Genomic DNA, 18,044 nt, shown 5'->3' on the forward strand with positions numbered 1-18,044 from the left:
CCATGAGAAATTGAAGTAATGTAGTGTAGACCGTTCAATCCTACTTTAGATGCCAAAATCATAATATCAGGTTTGGCAGGATGCGAACGGAGAAACATTCGTTTTTTCTGACTATTCCTTTTAATTGTGCAACATTCTCAGCGTTCATCCTGTTTGAGTGCATCTATATAATTATGTGAACACTTTCAACTAAGTGAACACGCCGCTAAATGATGCAGCGTGATGGAATGTAATTTGTTTTCCTTTAGCACTCGTCTTGTTTTACCTTCGGGGGAATTGAGTTCAATCCTTTCTTGTCTTTCCCACCCCTCCTCTTTCCCAAACAGGTGTAGTTCAACCAGAAACATTCACTCTTTTTCTCTTTCCACATATACTGCCTGACCTGCTGAATGTTTCCAATGTTTTCTATTTTTATTTATGGCTTACGTTATTTTGGTTCGTACCACTTTTAAAAACTGTACGGCATGACGATGCGCTGTGCAGAATAAAAGAAAGATGTTGCACTGTCCTATTGATCACTAAGGGGAGAGACGTTTACAGCACCAATCCTAGAGGAAGTATCAGTACCACCACGAGCAACTTGCAACCTACCTAGAAATGAAACAGTTGACTCTAATGGATTATTTGTAATCGCTCAGAAGCTGGAAAAATCAATTGATACATTCTTAAGTTATAAAGTCATAGAGAGTCATAGAATCACAATGGCGCAGTGGTAGAGTTGCTGCCTTAGTACGACTGCAGCGCCGGAGACCCGGGTTCGATCCCGACTACAGGTGCTGTCTGTACGGAGTTTGTACGTTCTCCCTGTGACCTGCGTGGGTTTTCTCCAAGATCTTCTGTTTCCTCCCACACTCCAAAGACGTACAGGTTTGTAGGTTAATTGGCTTGGTAAATGTAAAAATTGTCCCTAGTGGGTGTAGGATGGTGTTAATATGCGGGGATTGCTGGTCGGTGCGGACCCGGTGGGCTGAAGGGCCTGTTTCCGTGCTGTATCTCTAAATTAAAGCCCAACTTGCCCATGCTGATGAATATGCCCCATCTACACTGCCCGCATTTGGCCCGCAACGCTCCCAACATAACCTATCCATGTATCTACCTCCTCCAGCAGCTCGTTCCATATACCCACCACTCTTTGCATTCAAAAAATGTTGCCCCTCAGGTTCCTATTAAATCTTTCCCCTCTCACATTAAACCTATGTCCTCTGGTCCTTCCACTCTACTACTCTGGGTGCATTCACAATATATATTCCCCTCATGATTTCATACACCTCTGTAAGATCAAGTCAAGAGTGTTTTATTGTCATATGTCCCAGCTAGAACAATGAAATTATTACTTGCTGCAGCACAGCAGAATATGTAAACATAGCACATTGTAAACAATATGATAAACGAGCGAGAGAAAAAAAAATTCAGTGTGTATACATATATATATATGTATATATACACGTACACACATACTCAAAAAACAAACACTACACACAAAACACACCACATCTGTACTCCCTAGGAATAACTCCCCAGCCTGCTCAACATCTCCTTATAGCTCAGGCCCTCAATCCTGACAATCTGTCAAGGCTGTAGGTAAGCCTGTAATTGGGGGTTCACAAATTTGAAGGATCTGTTCATCAGAGGTCAGATTTATTCAGTCTGGTAGCAGCCACTTTGCAAACTGTGCATACGGCAGGAAATTTTCAGGAACTGAACGGAGGGCCTTCTTCTAAAAGCCCATACGTCTTGACACCTTACATTGCAGGCAAACATCCTGTGCAGTTGTTTTGAGTTTGATTGTGATTCTGAGTGGTCACTTGATCTGTAGATTAACAGGAAGTATCTCCTCATGATTGAGCCCATACGTCTTGACACCTTACATTGCAGGCAAACATCCCTTCAAGGCAAGAATGCAAAAATATGCATTTATTAAAAAAGGAAGGCATTCCACTCGGCAGATGTCATTTAAAAAACCCCATGTAATGTAGAGTGAGCAGAACAGCGTGGCATACTTCTGCAGAGACATCCAGCAAGGGTTCAGAGAATGTGGAGATGCAGTTTTGTTTTGCTTTTCAGAGCATTGAGGGCCTTTGTGGTTTCCAAAGGTTATGGATGCATAGATGTTGCTCAGAAAGTGCTGATAAAGGGCACCTCTCTGCCAATTGGTTTAGTTCATTTATTTCTCCTGTCTGTTAATCAACTCTTGACCTGTTGAATTGATGAACCACTTCTCTTTTTTGCATAGTATCTTCCGAAATGCCTGACCAATTAATCTTTGAGAGGAAATGTGTTGAAATTGCCTGGTAGTGAAGTGAGTGTTTTACCAGTTGGGGCCGCGATGTTTAAAGTGTGTTTGGTGGTGAGCTGAATTATACTCTGCCAGAGCCTGCAAGAGCAGTTTGTGTATACATCTGCATAACATTTAACTTGAACCTTCATTGTTATGTAAGAGTTGTTTCTTTTGTGAGTGAACAGTGCCTATGGTGGTTCAGAGCAGCGTAGATAAAAGTGCCAGAAGCAAATGTTGTGCTTTATATTTCCTTTGTAGATGCCAAATAAACATCCTTGTTATGCACTGAATTATTGCACCAAACATGCCCATTACCTATTAATGACTGGTATTAACCTAGTTAACGTGACCTTTGAGTCTGTGGTTTGCTGAACTTTGGATGTTCCACAGATCAATTGTTAGGTCAATGTGTTTTCATTTTACAAGTTAAGCCTTCAACAGCATTCAGCAGCACAACTTCAAAGAGGCTCTCTGGGACCTTGCTTTGCATTCCTCACTTCCTGATCTCCGAGAAAGAAGGAACCACAATTTCATTGTCTCAAAATCCATGCATGGTGATTCTCTTTGTTCGCCTCCCATTGGATGAGATTGGAATTCTGTGCAGTTGTTTTGAGTTTGATTGTGATTCTGAGTGGTCACTTGATCTGTAGATTAACAGGAAGTATCTCCTCATGATTGAGCCCATACGTCTTGACACCTTACATTGCAGGCAAACATCCCTTCAAGGTAAGAATGCAAAAATATGCATTTATTAAAAAAGGAAGGCATTCCACTCGGCAGATGTCATTTAAAAAAAACCCATGTAATGTAGAGTGAGCAGAACAGTGTGGCATATTTCTGCAGAGACATGTGCAACATATTCCTCCCAACATTCTAACAATTTAAAAGAGAGCACATGAATTCATGTTATTTAAAGAACTGGCATATCTAATAATATATTCTAACTGTTACCATTCCAGTAATACAATAATTAGTGTTTAAGAAGGAACTGCAGATGCTGGAAAATCGAAGGTACACAAAAAAGCTGGAGAAACTCAGCGGGTGCAGCAGCATCTATGGAGCGAAGGAAATAGGCAACGTTTCGGGCCGAAATGTTGCCTATTTCCTTCGCTCCAAAAATGCTGCTGCACCCACTGAGTTTCTCCAGCTTTTTTGTGTACATACAATAATTAGTGTTGTTTAGTGATACAGCGAGGAAACGGGCCCTTTCCGTCTTCCAAGTCCATGCCGACCAGTGATCACCCCTACGCTGGTTCTATCCTACCCGCTAGCAACACTTTACAGAAGCCAATTCACCTACAAACCTGCACGTCTTTGGAATGTGGGAGTAGACTGGAGCACCGGGAGAAAACCCTCGTGGTAACGGGGAGAATGTACAAACTGCGTACAATCAGCACTTGTAGTCAGGATCAACCCCAGTGGCTCTAAGAGCAACTATACCACTGCATCAATGTACCGCCCATTAGAATTGGTGCCCTATGTGAGGTACAACACTGCAATCTCAGAGACAATGGATTGCCTTGCTATTGAACCCAAAATCTCCCTTCCTTTGTATTTGGGGTAATGAAGTATGGAAACCTGAACGCTACAAATCAATCTTTCAATACAGGTACTCATTTTATGGATCATATTCAATTCTGATATTGTTATTTGTGATGCCCAATTTCTTCACAATTTTACCTTTTTTGTTTCATAAGAGTTTTAGGTAAGAACAAATCAGTGCAAAGGGATGGAAATATTTGCTGGCCAGAAGTTTGCGCTGGGACCTGCACTGGATGATATAGATATCTCATGACCTATATCTCCTCTAACACCTGTCCTTTGTGTTATTCAGCCTCCAGTGCCGTTACTGCCAAAGTACAAGCAGTCCACGTCAGTGCCAGAGTGGCTGCGCACAGTACAATGTTACATGAAGCTTCTGCAGTATCCTTTCTACATTAAACGTCAAGCAACATCTTAGTTCTGATACTCATTAGTACTCGGGAGCTAATCCATGGGATAACATGGAAAGCTATTCTATGTGTTAGATTTGATGTGCAGTCCATCTTGTTGAAGTTTCAAATTTAATCAACAACCATTTTTTAATTCTACTCATTTTTATTGACCATTTATCTCTGTTTCTTTTAAGCACTTAAAATTAATAACATTGGGTGCTTGAGTGGTCTTTAATGTATTTGAAAATATTGAAATTATCAGCTTAGAAATGTTCCACAAGGCCATGTAACTTTGAAAATCAGTTGCGACTATCAATTATTTGCCAATTACCCTTCCCTTCACAAAGTGATGGAATTAATGCATTCATTACTATGGACCTTCTTCTTAAGAATGTGTTCGACTTCTTTTTGGTTCAACCATGGACTCCTTGAACATAACAAGAACATTTATTTTTTTTAAAGCCTAAATTATAGGAAATAAGTTAATTTAATATACTCATTTGTTATTATATAGCCATAAAATGTTTGAGACACTCCATCTTTTCAATGTAGATGGAGTGTCTCACATCTTGTAAACTAGCAGATGGTTCAAGGTTTGAGTGTAAAGATTCATTTTTTAAGCTTTCCTGTCGTGAATGATTGTTGCAAATGGGCACAGGCCGTGTACCCCCTATGGTTTAAGTCTTCACTGGTTATTATGATATTTAAAGCACCAGTCATATCAATAACCAACAGCTGACAAAATACATTTGTCTTTTCTGAAGACTAAATGAAGCATGTGATTTAGTTTCTGAAAGCCAGTGGTTGTATTTACATTATTTTTTTAGATATCTTTCCAAACTAATAAACTAGCATTTGATTAAGATGTTTATAATGTTTGTTGCTTGTTAAGGGAAGGAGTAAAAGATGTTGGCATTTGTCAGCTAGTGCATTTTAAAATTCATTACTATTTTCATTCAATTTTAATAAAAAAGCAAAGTTCTATTTTAATTTTCTGATTAACTGGACTATCCTTTCTTTCTCGCCTGCATCATTTCCATCTAAAGCATCTCTGCACAGCATCCTTCAGCCAACTATGTATGGAGAATGACTGAGGTTTAGCAGAGGGCCAGTTTTGGTCAGTTCATAAGTTATAGGAGCAGAATTAGCAACGGCCCATCAAGTCTACTTATTATTTATTATTATTATCGTTGAAAACATTAGCGATGTAGTAGTGCTGGTTTCCGACAGGAACGGTGACTGACACACCACACATCTCTGTCCTCCAGTTCCTGCGGACTTTCACCGTTGGAAGTATAGGATTTTGCTGTGTGTGCTTTATCATAATTCCTTACAATTGCTATGTACGACAGTGATTGCAACTTCTACTGAAGTGTGGATGGCCGTTGGCTCATTAGAAGCTCATCCTCCCTTTGACAGGTCTTGTTTTTGGTCCTGCTGGGGGTCCACAGCCCCCTCCTCACCTGGCAAAACCAGGTGGGGGAGACGATTTAGTCGCTGACTATCCGACCATGGAGCTGGTAGCACGGGATTACATGGTACCCGTGCAAGGGGAACTTCCCCCGACCTCACCTGAATTCTACTCCATCATTCAATCATGGCTGATCTATCTGTCACTCTCAATCCCATTCTCCTGTCTTCTCCCCATAACCCCTGACACTCGTACTAAACAATGTTGGCAGATCAACTGTGACATTTTAAGCTGTCATAGAGTTGTCCAGCAGTGTAAGTCCGCAGGAACTGGAGGACAGAGATGTGTGGTGCGTCAGTCACCGTTCCTGTTGGAAACCAGCACCACTGCGTCGCTAATGTTTTCAATGATGATGAATGAATGGATAGAGTTGTAGAGAGAAGGATAGCATGGAAACAAGCCTTTTGGCCCATCGAGTCTGTGCCTACCATCAACAACTCTCTTACACAGATACTACATGCTCATTAATTCACACCCCTCTCTACTCCAGATTCTACCAGTCACTGATGCACCAGGGAAAATGTACAGTGGCCATTTAATCTACCAACCCACACATCTTTGGAACGTGTGATGAAACCGGTACATCCAAAGGAAATCTAATTGTTCACAGGGCAAACATACAAACTATGTTTAAACAGCACCCGAGATTGATTGAACCCAGGTCTCTAGTGCAGCCAGGCAGTAGCTCTACCAGCTGCACCATTGTTCCAGCTGCATGAACATTTCCTTCTTGCCATCTTAAAGTCTGTTGCCAAGGGATCCTGCTTAGTTTTTAATAATCAACACTGTTTATCTGTATGTGTGCTGGGAGACTTCAGTGTCAGGCTGATCTCAGTTTAAATTATGTAGAGAAGAAAGCTCCAACGCATGGCTGTATAGCAATGCACAGTTTGCAAATATGTAATTATTTTTGACAGTTATTTCTTTCTACAAAGGATTCGGTGCTGCACAGATCACAATAAATTTCCATGAGGTTTCAGTTTAAAAAAAAAATACCATGCAAATCTTCTGCAGAACAGCTGTTGTACTTATGTTTCATTTTTGATTTTTATTTGTCTTGCAACAGATTAGTGTAGAATCTTAAAATTCTCAAAATCATTTATAACTTGAAGAATAGCTTTGGTGAGATATAACTGTAAAAGAAGCTTAAATAATATTTGATGTTTCACATCTGTCTCTGAGAAGACCCAGAACGTGCCATTTCCTTAGCTTAATAAATGACAGATACAATCACACTGGAACTCAGTTCTTTGAAATTAAGAAAATCAGACCTTTGAGTTGGTAAGTGCCTGCCTGGTTTTCCTGCCAAGAAGCAGAATTCAATACAATTTGAGGCTTAACAAGAGTTTGATGATTTAGTGCAATGTGACTATTTATTTTTAACTGTGCAGAAAAAAAACTATGTTTGAATTGGAATTGTTAAAGCAAGCCATTTAGAAATACTGTATTTCCTTGTGGTATATGCATCAACTGGTATGAAAAATATATTGCAAAGGGTAATTGGGGTTGCAGTCTGTAGCTGAGAACTCCATTTGGGTTGATCTGCTGTAAGTTATTTACTCGATGGCGATCCACGCGCTTAGAACTTCAAATGAACCGCCCATGCATTCCCTCCTTGTCTCATTTGAATTGTACACACTGTACCTAGCCAGGTTCCCACTGCTGCTCCCTCCCCACCACAACTAGCAATCACGGGCACTTCTATCTCCACTCCCAACTACCAGAACTAGAAGAACAATCGATCCGTGTACTGAGCCTTCTTTCATGCCCCCTTAAGCTTTCTCTCTGTAAACCAGCCTTCAACTCCCTTCCTCATTCTCATGACTCCTCTCCCTGTCATCTTCAGCTGCTTAGGGTCCCTTTCCGGACCCCAGCCATTCCCCTGGTCTTACCTGGATCCTATTGTGTGCTATGCACTGTGATAGCCCTCCAAGGAAAGGTATTGCCTTGTGTGAGACTAATTCATAATGCCAGAGTACTTGCCAATTTCTGTGCATCAAGCCCATGATCTAAACAGTTACAGCTCAGCAATGTACAAGCTGTAACTGTGCCCCTGCAGTAAACAAGTAAATTCCAGCTTCCTTTCACTTGTTCCACGCCAGCAGATCCTTAATAAATAGATTTAAATATAAAATATTAATTAGATTTTTGCACTTTGGTTGCCTACAGAAGGACTTATAACATTTTTGTTACAGCAATTGATTTCTGAATGCAGAGTTAGCAAAACCAGAGACATGGTTGAGTGCAAGCTTAGCTGCAGAAATTACGATGAACAATGGCTTTGTTAATTTCAACATGTTCTGGCATGTTTTTGTCACGAGAGTTCTGTTGTCATCACAGCTACAATTCTTTCCACTTGAATGCTACGCCAAATGGAAATAAATCTAATAGAACCATGCAAAATGTAATCCAGGTTAAAAATTGCATTGGCTAACCATACCTTCTTGTGTTTTGATTTCCAATGTGGGTATTAATGATTTTGAAAATTGCAAAGCTGAAAGAGAAGTCCTTATGCTTTTAAATGGCAGTTGTGGGTGATTAATTATTGTGTGGTATTGGTTGAGTTTCTTTGTCCATGCATGCAGAGATTCGGGAGTGAGTGCTGTCTGCATATGAAGCATATTAGATCATAAGTCATAAGCGATTAGAGCTGAGAAATATAATTTTGTCCCATCTTAAAGTTATACATACTATTAAATTTTAATATCTGCAGCTACTTGGAAGTAACATTATTAAAAGTAGAGGGTTTTTTTTCAACAATAGAATTGCAGAAATGTCGCAACACAAAAGGGGGCCATCATGGTCGTACTGGTTGAATGAACTTCCCAGCTTAATCCAACATCCCAGCACTTCATAGTTTGTCAGGTGCACATCCAAGTGCTTTATGTTCTTGTTCATGGTTCTTGGTCCTCCAAAATATTCCAAATGGAATTTAAACTGGAGGTGGCGGAGGGTGGACTTAAGCAAAAATAGATTCTTGGAGAAGAAGAGCTACCTTGAATTTAGTTGCATCTGGTTGAGTAACTATGGTAGGGTGAAGACTATTCCATGCTTTAATTGTGTGCGGGAAGAATGAATTGCTGTACACATCTGTCTTGGTAATTTTTCACTGTGATGAGAATTTCTACGTGCACCAACCTTTTAGACGGCGTTCCACTGTGCCATACAATACGATAGAACTTTATTTATCCCAGGAGGGAAATTGGTCTGCCAACAGTCATAAAACACAAGATACGTGAAACATGAAATTAAAGTGCCGAGTGGAAAGTCCAGGTTTGGGGATGTGCAAAGATTGGGGAGGCGGGGGCAGAAGGAAGAGGAGTCCGTCTACCCCACGACAGAAGGGGGAGGAGTTGTACAGTTTGATCGCCACAGGGAAAAAGGATCTCCGGTGCCATTCTGTGCTGCATCTTGGTGGAACCAGTCTGTTGCTGAAGGTGCTCCTCAGGTTGACCATTGTGTCATGGAAGGGGTGACCTCTATTGTCCAAGATGTTCCGCAGTTTGAGGAGCATCCTTCCCTCCAAGATCTTCTCCAGTGAATCCAACTCCACCTCCAGGACGGAGCCAGCCTTCCTGATGAGCTTATTAATTCTGTTAGCGTCCGCGGCCTTCGCCCTGCTACCCCGGCACACGACAGCAAAGAAGATGGCACTGGCCACCAATGATTGGTAGAACATCTGCAGCATCTTACTGCAGACGTTGATTTTAATAGGATTTTAATGTAATCGTGCTGGGACTCTTGCTCAGATCAAAATCATATAATGGCTGGAAGAACAAATGCCTAGTTAATTTTCAATCTGGTTCACGAGTCAGATTAATTCATAAATGCATGCATTGCAATAACTATAATTGTTTTATTCAGCCATCAAATAGATAATGTACTTTCACAGGCGTTTTGTGTCACATCGGCCTTTAATCGTTGAGAACAGTGGAAATGTAACATTTCATTGCCTGATAACCCCATATAACTTTGAAGAGAAATACTGATTCATCACAGACCCATCCTGAGTCCCTGACCTTTTGTGAGTGTGTGTGAGAAAAGATGAAGTTGTAACACAAGTTGTGTATAGAACAAAAAATGCTTTCTTGTTCTGTCATATTAAATAATCATCCCAGCCAACTAATATTGTTATCAATGATATATTCTGCAGTTTTATGACATTTCTACATTTAGTACAAATTAGCAGAGAAGCAGAGATAGTTTGAGCTGCCTGCTGAATTACATCATTGCTATTTTTAAAATAGACGAAATATGTTTATTAACTCCTGAATAATGATTAGCCAATGTTACATTTTCTGTGTTTTAATTGAACACATTTTGTGCTTTAGCTCCACGGTGAAAATGTAATCAAACCATCTCTCCTAATAGGGAAGCTGAAAAACAGATTTAACAAAGCATGCAAGTGTTCAAAGGAATGGTGAAAGAATGTGTGCTGTAAATCCTTGATACAGATATCCTAATCCTAGTGACCAAGTACAATATAAGTCATTATCTGCTTCCACAACAGTTCTCTGAAGAAGGGTTTCGGCCCGAAACGTCGCCTATTTCCTTCGCTCCATAGATGCTGCTGCACCCGCTGAGTTTCCCCAGCAATTTTGTGTACCTTCGATATTCCAGCATCTGCAGTTCCCTTTTGAACAGTTCTCTGACCTGCCCGGTGTATTTCTACTCTAACTCTGGGAGAAGGTACCAGATACACCTTCATGAACAGCCCTGTTCCTGAAGCCTCCAGAAGTTTTAGTTTAAGATGGAACCTCTGTAAACCAAATAAAATCATCGAAATGAACCAGGCAGAACTTTTCTGATTAAGGGCTTCAAATAATGTGGGAACAGCATTGGCAACCAGTTGTCTTTTTATCTTTGGCTTTTATCCACTCATTTTCCAATCAACACCCCCCCCCCCCCCATAGCTCTGTTTTGCAGTGGACGGAATGATTTTGAGTAAATGTTCCCAGTTTATTTTGTGACGCATGTTCCTGAAAATGAAAACAGGGAGACCAGGCCCTTCGGCCCACCGAGTCCGCACCACTAGCACCAAATTAACATTAACACTACCCTGCAAACACTAGGGACAATTTATATTTATACCAAGCGAATTAACCTACAAACCTGTACGTCTTTGGAGTGTGGGAGGAAACCGAAGATCTTGGGGGAAAAAAACCCCACGCATGGGGAGAAGGTACAGCTAGCACCTGTAGTCGGGGTCAAACCCGGGTCTCCGGTGCTGTAAAGCAGTAGCTCTACTGCTATTCAGGGTGGATGGATCGTGAAATTAATGACACAACAACTGAGAGTGAAGAACATGTAGCGAATCAGATTGCAATAACAAGATCAGGTAGAAAAGGCAAACCAGATTGAGAAAGAAAGAGGGGTTCAAGAGAGATAGCAAATCTGTGTCAAGATTTTACAGTTTTCTCATCTTCATTAAGAATTACCTGAAGTAACGGGACACCTCACATAAAATATCAGTGCCAGGGAGGTTGACTGGCAGTGACCTTGCAAGGGTCGCGACCCAAAACGTGACCCATTCCTTTTCTAAAGAGATGCTCCCTGTCCCGCTGAGTTCAGCTATTTGTGTTTATCTTCGGTTTAAACCAGCATCTGCAGTTCCTTCTTACACAGTGACTTTTCACTATTCAATTGTTATCTATTTCTTACAACACAACGCCATTCAGTTCATCAAGTTGATGCTGGCTTCCAGCAGAGCAAGCCTGCCAGTCTCATGCCTTCTCCTTGCATTTTATTCTTTCTCACATGTACATTAATGCTCCTGTTTGGTTATTTTCCAAATTAGCTGTACCGATGGGTGACTTTTGTAGTTGATTCACCTACCAGCACATCTTTAGGATGTCTGAGGAAACCACAGCAATGAAAGGAAACTCACATGGTCATAGGAAGAATGTATAAGTTACACAGACACAATATCGTACAATATTGGGATTGAACCGTGATCACTGGAAACCACAGGGCTTCCATCATCTGCAGACTCTTGCGTCTATTTAGAGCAGGGGTCAGCAACCTATGGCCCCCGGGCCGAATGCGGCCCCTACCCTGAAATCACCCGGCCCGCAGGCGTATTTCTTTTCCCATAATTATCTGGCCCGCAGACTTCCATCATCTCCGGAACCTCCCAGGCCCGAGGCCGTGGCGCCCAGGCGCGGTGACGCAAGGATGCAAGTAGGCCTGCAATGGAACGCCTGCAATGCAACGCCGAGCTCTGGCTGTACCGCATCCTGCGCAAAGCCGCCGGCACGGCCGCGCACCTTCTGTGTCTGGGCTTCACTGTCGGGATCAAAAATCCGCTCGATGATCTTTGGTCGGGATCGGGGTTGTCAATAGGCCGGGAACGAGTGAGTATGAGTGGCGTCCTCGAAGGGGTGGGATCCATGTGTACATGTGATAGATGTGGCCCGCCATCCGTTCACAGACGTGTCCTGGCCCCTATGCAGAACAAGGATGCCGACCCCTGATTTAGAGCATGCAATTGCCCTCATTTAATGTTTCTGTCCCATTATAAACCATAACATAATAGCGTATCATAAGATCATGTGATAAGAGCCGAATTAGGCCAATCAGCCCATCAAGTCTACTCCACCATTCAATCATGGTTGATCTATCTCTCCCTCCTAATCACATTCTCTTGCCTTCTTCCCATAACCTCTGAAACCCTTGTATGCCTTTGGCCTCACCATTATCTGTTATACATTAGGGGTCATGATTTATTTTTTCAGTTCACTTTTATCACTTTAATGTAGTAAGATATTTCATTCTGACAAGGCCACCACCTCCTGCAGCAGGGCAGAAGTTGGGAAACGTTGCTCTGGAGAGTGGGTGTGGATTAACCCTCGGCCCTGCAAGCTTATACAACATCTGTTCCAACATTTGATGACTCTTCTGTTCTTGGTCCAATGCCGATAATGATAAAAAAAAAGACACATGGTGCTGTAGTAACTCAGTAGATCAGGCAGCATTTTTTGGAGGAGACTCTGAAGAAGGTCCCAACCTGCAACATCACCTATCCATGACTTTCAAAGACGCTGTCCGACTTGCTGAGTTACTCCAGCACTCTATTACTTTTTTTGTAAACCAGCATCCACAGTTCTTTGTGTCGGGAAATGATAATTTTGGTCGATAGTATAAAATGCACAATTTTGATTTGACCTTGTGATAAAGTCAAAATTAACCTTGTGTCTTTAAATACTACACTATGACAAAATTGTGAATCCCAGCACATGTGAATAAAGATCAGAATTTATTCAAAACATAGCAGATCTCCTATGGTGTTCATAGAGTCATAGTGTGATGCAGTGTGGAAACAGGCCCTTTGGCCCAACTTACCCACGTTGGCCAACATGCCCCAGCTACGCTAGCCCCACCTGCCCGCATTTGGTCCATATCCCTCCAAACTTGTCCTAGCCATGTACCCGTCTAACTGTTTCTTAAATGCTGGGATAGTCCCTGCCTCAACTACCTCCTCTGGCAGCTTGTTCCATACACCCACCACCCTTTGTGTGAAAAGGTCACTGCTCAGATTCCTATTAAATTTTATCCCCTTCAACTTGAACCTATGTTCTCTGGTCCTCGATTCACCTACCCTGGGCAAGAAACCGTGCATCTACCTGATCTATTCCTCTCATGATTTTATACACCTGAATAAGATCGCCCTCCATCCTCCTGCGCTCAAAGGAATAGAGTCCCAGCCTACTCAACCGTTCCCTGCAGCTCAGTCCCTTTAGCCTTGTAAATCTTCTCTGTAACCTTTCCAGCTTGACAGCATCTTTTCTATAACATGGTGCCCAGAACTGAACACAATATTCTAAAAGCGGCCTCACTAACGTCTTATACAACTGCAACATGACCTCCCAGCGTCTATACTGTTATTGTAGTAATTTGGTTGATTGGCTATTGTATAAGAACAGGTTTTTCAGGACATTTTGTATTATATTTACATTATACAAGCCCAGGAGTGTAAATCTAGTTGATATGTAAATAAAGATTCAAGTCTTATTTAATAGCATTTAAGCTATGAAGTAATGTACCATGGGGGTGGGGTGGTTAAAAGTCTTTAGTTGTGCCAATTTAAAGATTTAAAAGTAATTATAGATGCTGGACATTTGGAAAAAAAAACCCCAGAACATGTTGGAAACCCTCAGCTTCTCATTGAAAAGAGAAACAGAATTAATATTTAATGTCGATAACCGGTGACCTGTTTCTATTTTATAACCTGTTGCGGCAACAATGAGAGCTGTGTAGGATATCCAATGCCTGCAGGTCAAACATAAACCATGTTTGCATCTGATCAGGACTAAAAATCAACCGAGCAAACATGCATTAACTATCAACCAAAGAACACGTTGTTACCGCTGACACTGTTCTGATAAACAAATCCGAGGTCACATTGATGTTCAGTTTAACAATGATTCTTGGTGCACTGTCTCATAGAAATCAATGGGATGGGTCAAATGTGACCAGTGTTTCCATAAGAAATGGCTGGTGTTCAGTTGCTTCCCACTCCCCGGCACTGTGGTGCAGCGGTAGAGTTGCTGCCTTACAACGCCTGAGGCACTGGAGACCCGGCTTCGGTCCCAACTATGGGTGCTGCATGTACGGAGTTTGTACGTTCTCCCCGTGACCGCGTGGGTTTTCTCCAAGATCTTCGGTTTCCTCCCACCCGCCAAAGATGTACAGGTTTATAGGTTAAATGGCTTGGTATAAGTGTAAATTATCCCTAGTGTGTGTAGGATAGTGTTAATATGCAGGAATCGCAGGTCGGTGCGGACTGTATCGATGAAACTAAAACTAAAACCTGAAATGCATCTGGGGCACGCTGAATGATAGTGGTTTTCATGTGGAGTCTAACAGGACAGCCTGACCATGCTGCCATCCCCAGCATTAGGTGAGGGAATTCTGCCATTCATGTACGATTGGAGTGCCCATTCATTTGAATGAAAATTCCTGGTCTAGAAAGTACGAGGTGAAAGGTAAATTACTTATTTTAATTTTCTCATTCTTAACATTTCAATGTCTGTGATCTTATTTTTATTTTTTAATTAAAGTTTATTAAAATTATGTACAGCCATTATGCTCTTCCATATTCTGTATTAGAGCTGCAACTGGTTTTTAAACCTTACTGTTTAGCGGGGTTTTTTCCCAGCATTCCTCTTGGCTGCCTCCATTTTATGACAAGATGGTGCCTTGTGTACTTATACTTACATTGGCGAGGGTGTAATGGATGGCAGAGAGAGACAATGGCACTGAAGACAATGGCAGCCCAATTGTGCAATAGCACTGGTTATTGCATCAAACTTCTGCAAGTCATTCTTTGCCCTGCACAATGTGTACATCACTTGCAAGCCAGCATTTACTGTCCACCCTTAGTAGCTTTCTGGGCCATTTATTTTTTAATTTTATTTTTTATTTATTTATTAGAAGTAGACATATTATACAATGTAGTTACATATTATAGTAAAAAAACTTTTCATATACATCAGTCATACATTATTAACATTTTCCATTATCAATTACTTCTGCTTCTAGTGTTTTTATTTTTTATAGAAAGAGGGAAAAAGAGAGGGTAGAAAGTTACAAATAAAAAAGAAAGAACAAAAAAACACAACAGAAAAACAAGGGAGGTGGAATGGGTTACCTGTAATACGTCAATGGAGATAGGTTCGTAGGTTATAAAGTATAGCTTTTCATCTGTCCCTGAGTTCAAGTTTCAGCTGGGTCCTCGTGCTGTGCCAATCTATCCCTTCAGATAGTTAATGAATGGAGCCCAAATTTTATGGAAAATATCTTGTTTGTCCATTAAGACAAGTCTAATTCTTTCTAAATATAGGGTCTCCGACATTTCCGTAATCCACATTTTAATTGTGGGGGTTGTAGGGCCTTTCCAAAATTTTAATATTAATTTTTTCCCGGTTATTATACTGTAGTTGAGGAAATTTCTTTGGTTTGTTGTGAGTGTTAAGCTTTGTTCTGATATTCCAAGTATTATTAATTTTGTGTCTGGGTCCAGTTTTGTATTAATAACTTCTGAAGTTATTTCAAAAATATCAGTCCAGAAATGTTTAAGTTTTATACAGTTTGCAAACATATGTGTTAAATTAGCCTCTAGATGTAGACATTTATCACAAATAGGAGAGATTTGTGGGAAGATTCTATTTAGTTTTATTTTAGAGTAGTGTAGTCTATGTAAGACCTTGAATTGTATTAAAGTATGTCTGGCATTTAATGAACATTGATGTATTTGTTGTAAACTTTCGTCCCACATATCTTTCGTGATAGGGTGACCTATTTCATTTTCCCATTTGTATCTATATGGTTCGGTCGGTGGTACCTCGTTGTTTAGTAGGGTGTTATAAATATAAGCTATTAGTTTTTCAGTATTAGGATGCTTGTTCAGACATTCATCAAGAATTTCTGATTCCCTATTCCTGTAGACTTGTGTATTAGATTTAACATAATCTCTAATTTGTAGATATCTGAAGAAATTATTTGAGTGCAGTCCATAATTCTGTTGTAACTCTTGAAATGAAAGAAAAGTACCTTTCCCATAAAGATGTCCTATATTTTTGATTCCATAATTTTTCCATTGTGTGAAACCTTTGTCCATAAAGGATGATTTGAATAAAGGATTATTTACAATGGGAAGGCAGAGTGGTATATTATTCAATTTTAAATCTTTTTTTATTTGTTTCCAAATTATGACAAGATGGTGCCTTGTGTACTTATACTTACATTGGCGAGGGTGTAATGGATGGCAGAGAGAGACAATGGCACTGAAGACAATGGCAGCCCAATTGTGTAATAGCACTGGTTATTGCATCAAACTTCTGCAAGTCATTCTTTGCCCTGCACAATGTGTACATCACTTGCAAGGCCAGCATTTACTGTCCACCCTTAGTAGCTTTCTGGGCCATTTCTAAGAGCTGTTACAAATGTGGTGCTGTTGAAGGATCTCGACCAAAAAATGTTAACTGTTTACCTTTCCGCAGCTGCTAACTAACCTACTGAGTGTTTCCAGCATTTTCTCTTTTTATTTTTGGATATCTAACACCTGCAGTTTCTTGATCTCGGCCAGGTTTGCGGTTTGGAATCGCACCAGGCATGGGCGAGAGCAGTTAGATTTCCTTCTTTATACACTATTAGTTGTCCGGATGGGTTTTAATGGCAATCTGGTTCATAAAAGCTATCACTAGTTTTGGCGTTGTCTTCCAGATTTATTTAAATTTACTTCCACAACTTCTTGGGATCAGTTGTCCAGATCTCTGGATATTAGTCCAGTAATGTAACCATTGGTGTACCCATGTGTGTTAGAAGGACAAGTATGTGCATTGAATCAGTGGAAATTTCTATTCAGCCAGGACCCTGAAACTGTACTGGAATGTGAATCTTGTAACTTTGTCATCCCACTGGAATGTTTTCGTCTCTGTACAGTGTGGGTTGGGACCGTACGGCAGCTTCAGCACATTCTCGCCTTCTCATCCTTCTCAAACAGTTTGTTTGTCAGCTCGGGGAGCTGTCAAAGAAGATTAGCACAGCCTCGCCCAGCAAAATTAAAATTCATCGAGTTATTTTGCAGCGAGAATAATTCAGTATTCACTGAGTTTGCTGTCAGAACACTCCGTTTCCTTGATCTCACTGAAGATGGGTGCAAATCAGCTCTGGTGGTTGGGGAGGGCTGACTGGGAGATTTCTGCATTAAACTGAAATAAATGCTGCTACTTTTGCCACCAATCCAGGCAATTTTATAACCACAAATTCCAGGCAATTTTATTATTCGATACTGAGATTTTGTCACCATTGGATGGCGAGGAGAGTAAAAATCCCACACAAGGAGCTAAAGATTTGATGTCACACGAGGAACACCATCGTTACATTCATTAAAGAGTGACTGCTGTGCATTTTTAGCTTCCTTTGTATAAAAATGCACTGTCACAGATCCAGTTCGATATGCAAGCATCTCTAAACTCCACCAGTGCATTGTCTGAGACATGCATCTCAATGTTGTTGGTGGCCTCCTCTGTTGTCTAAACTTGGTCAGAAGTTTCCAAGTGTGTGTATTCCAGCATTTACAAGTGATATTGATCCTGACACAAAATGCTGGAGCAACTCAGCGGGTGAGGCAGTATCTCTGGAGAAAAGGTATCGGCGACGTTTCGGTTCGAGACCCTGCCTGTCCCGCTGAGTTACTCTAGCATTTTGTGTCTACCTTCGATTTAAACCAGCATCTGCAGTTCTTTCTTATGGGGCCTTTTCACGGGGCGAGTTGACGCAAGATGTCACCAGAGTGAAGAGGTCGTGGTCCAGCACGAGTCTCGCACGATATAACGGGGGTAGATAAAGAGTTCCCACG

At 41.0% G+C, this 18,044-nt stretch overlaps 1 protein-coding gene across 1 annotated transcript in view; it reads left to right on the forward strand.

Annotated features, from left to right (window-relative positions):
• The window catches only part of vash2 (vasohibin 2), a 105,547-nt gene that overhangs the window by 19,447 nt on the left and 68,056 nt on the right, over positions 1-18,044 (forward strand). The window contains exons 2-3 of the mRNA XM_033025323.1: positions 4,113-4,201; positions 6,908-6,964. Of these exons, the coding sequence (XP_032881214.1) occupies positions 4,113-4,201; positions 6,908-6,964 (146 nt within the window). The remainder of the gene's footprint in view (positions 1-4,112; positions 4,202-6,907; positions 6,965-18,044) is intronic.

The sequence above is a fragment of the Amblyraja radiata genome, chromosome 8 (assembly GCF_010909765.2).
Source record: "Amblyraja radiata isolate CabotCenter1 chromosome 8, sAmbRad1.1.pri, whole genome shotgun sequence".
NCBI classification, from domain to species: domain Eukaryota; kingdom Metazoa; phylum Chordata; class Chondrichthyes; order Rajiformes; family Rajidae; genus Amblyraja; species Amblyraja radiata.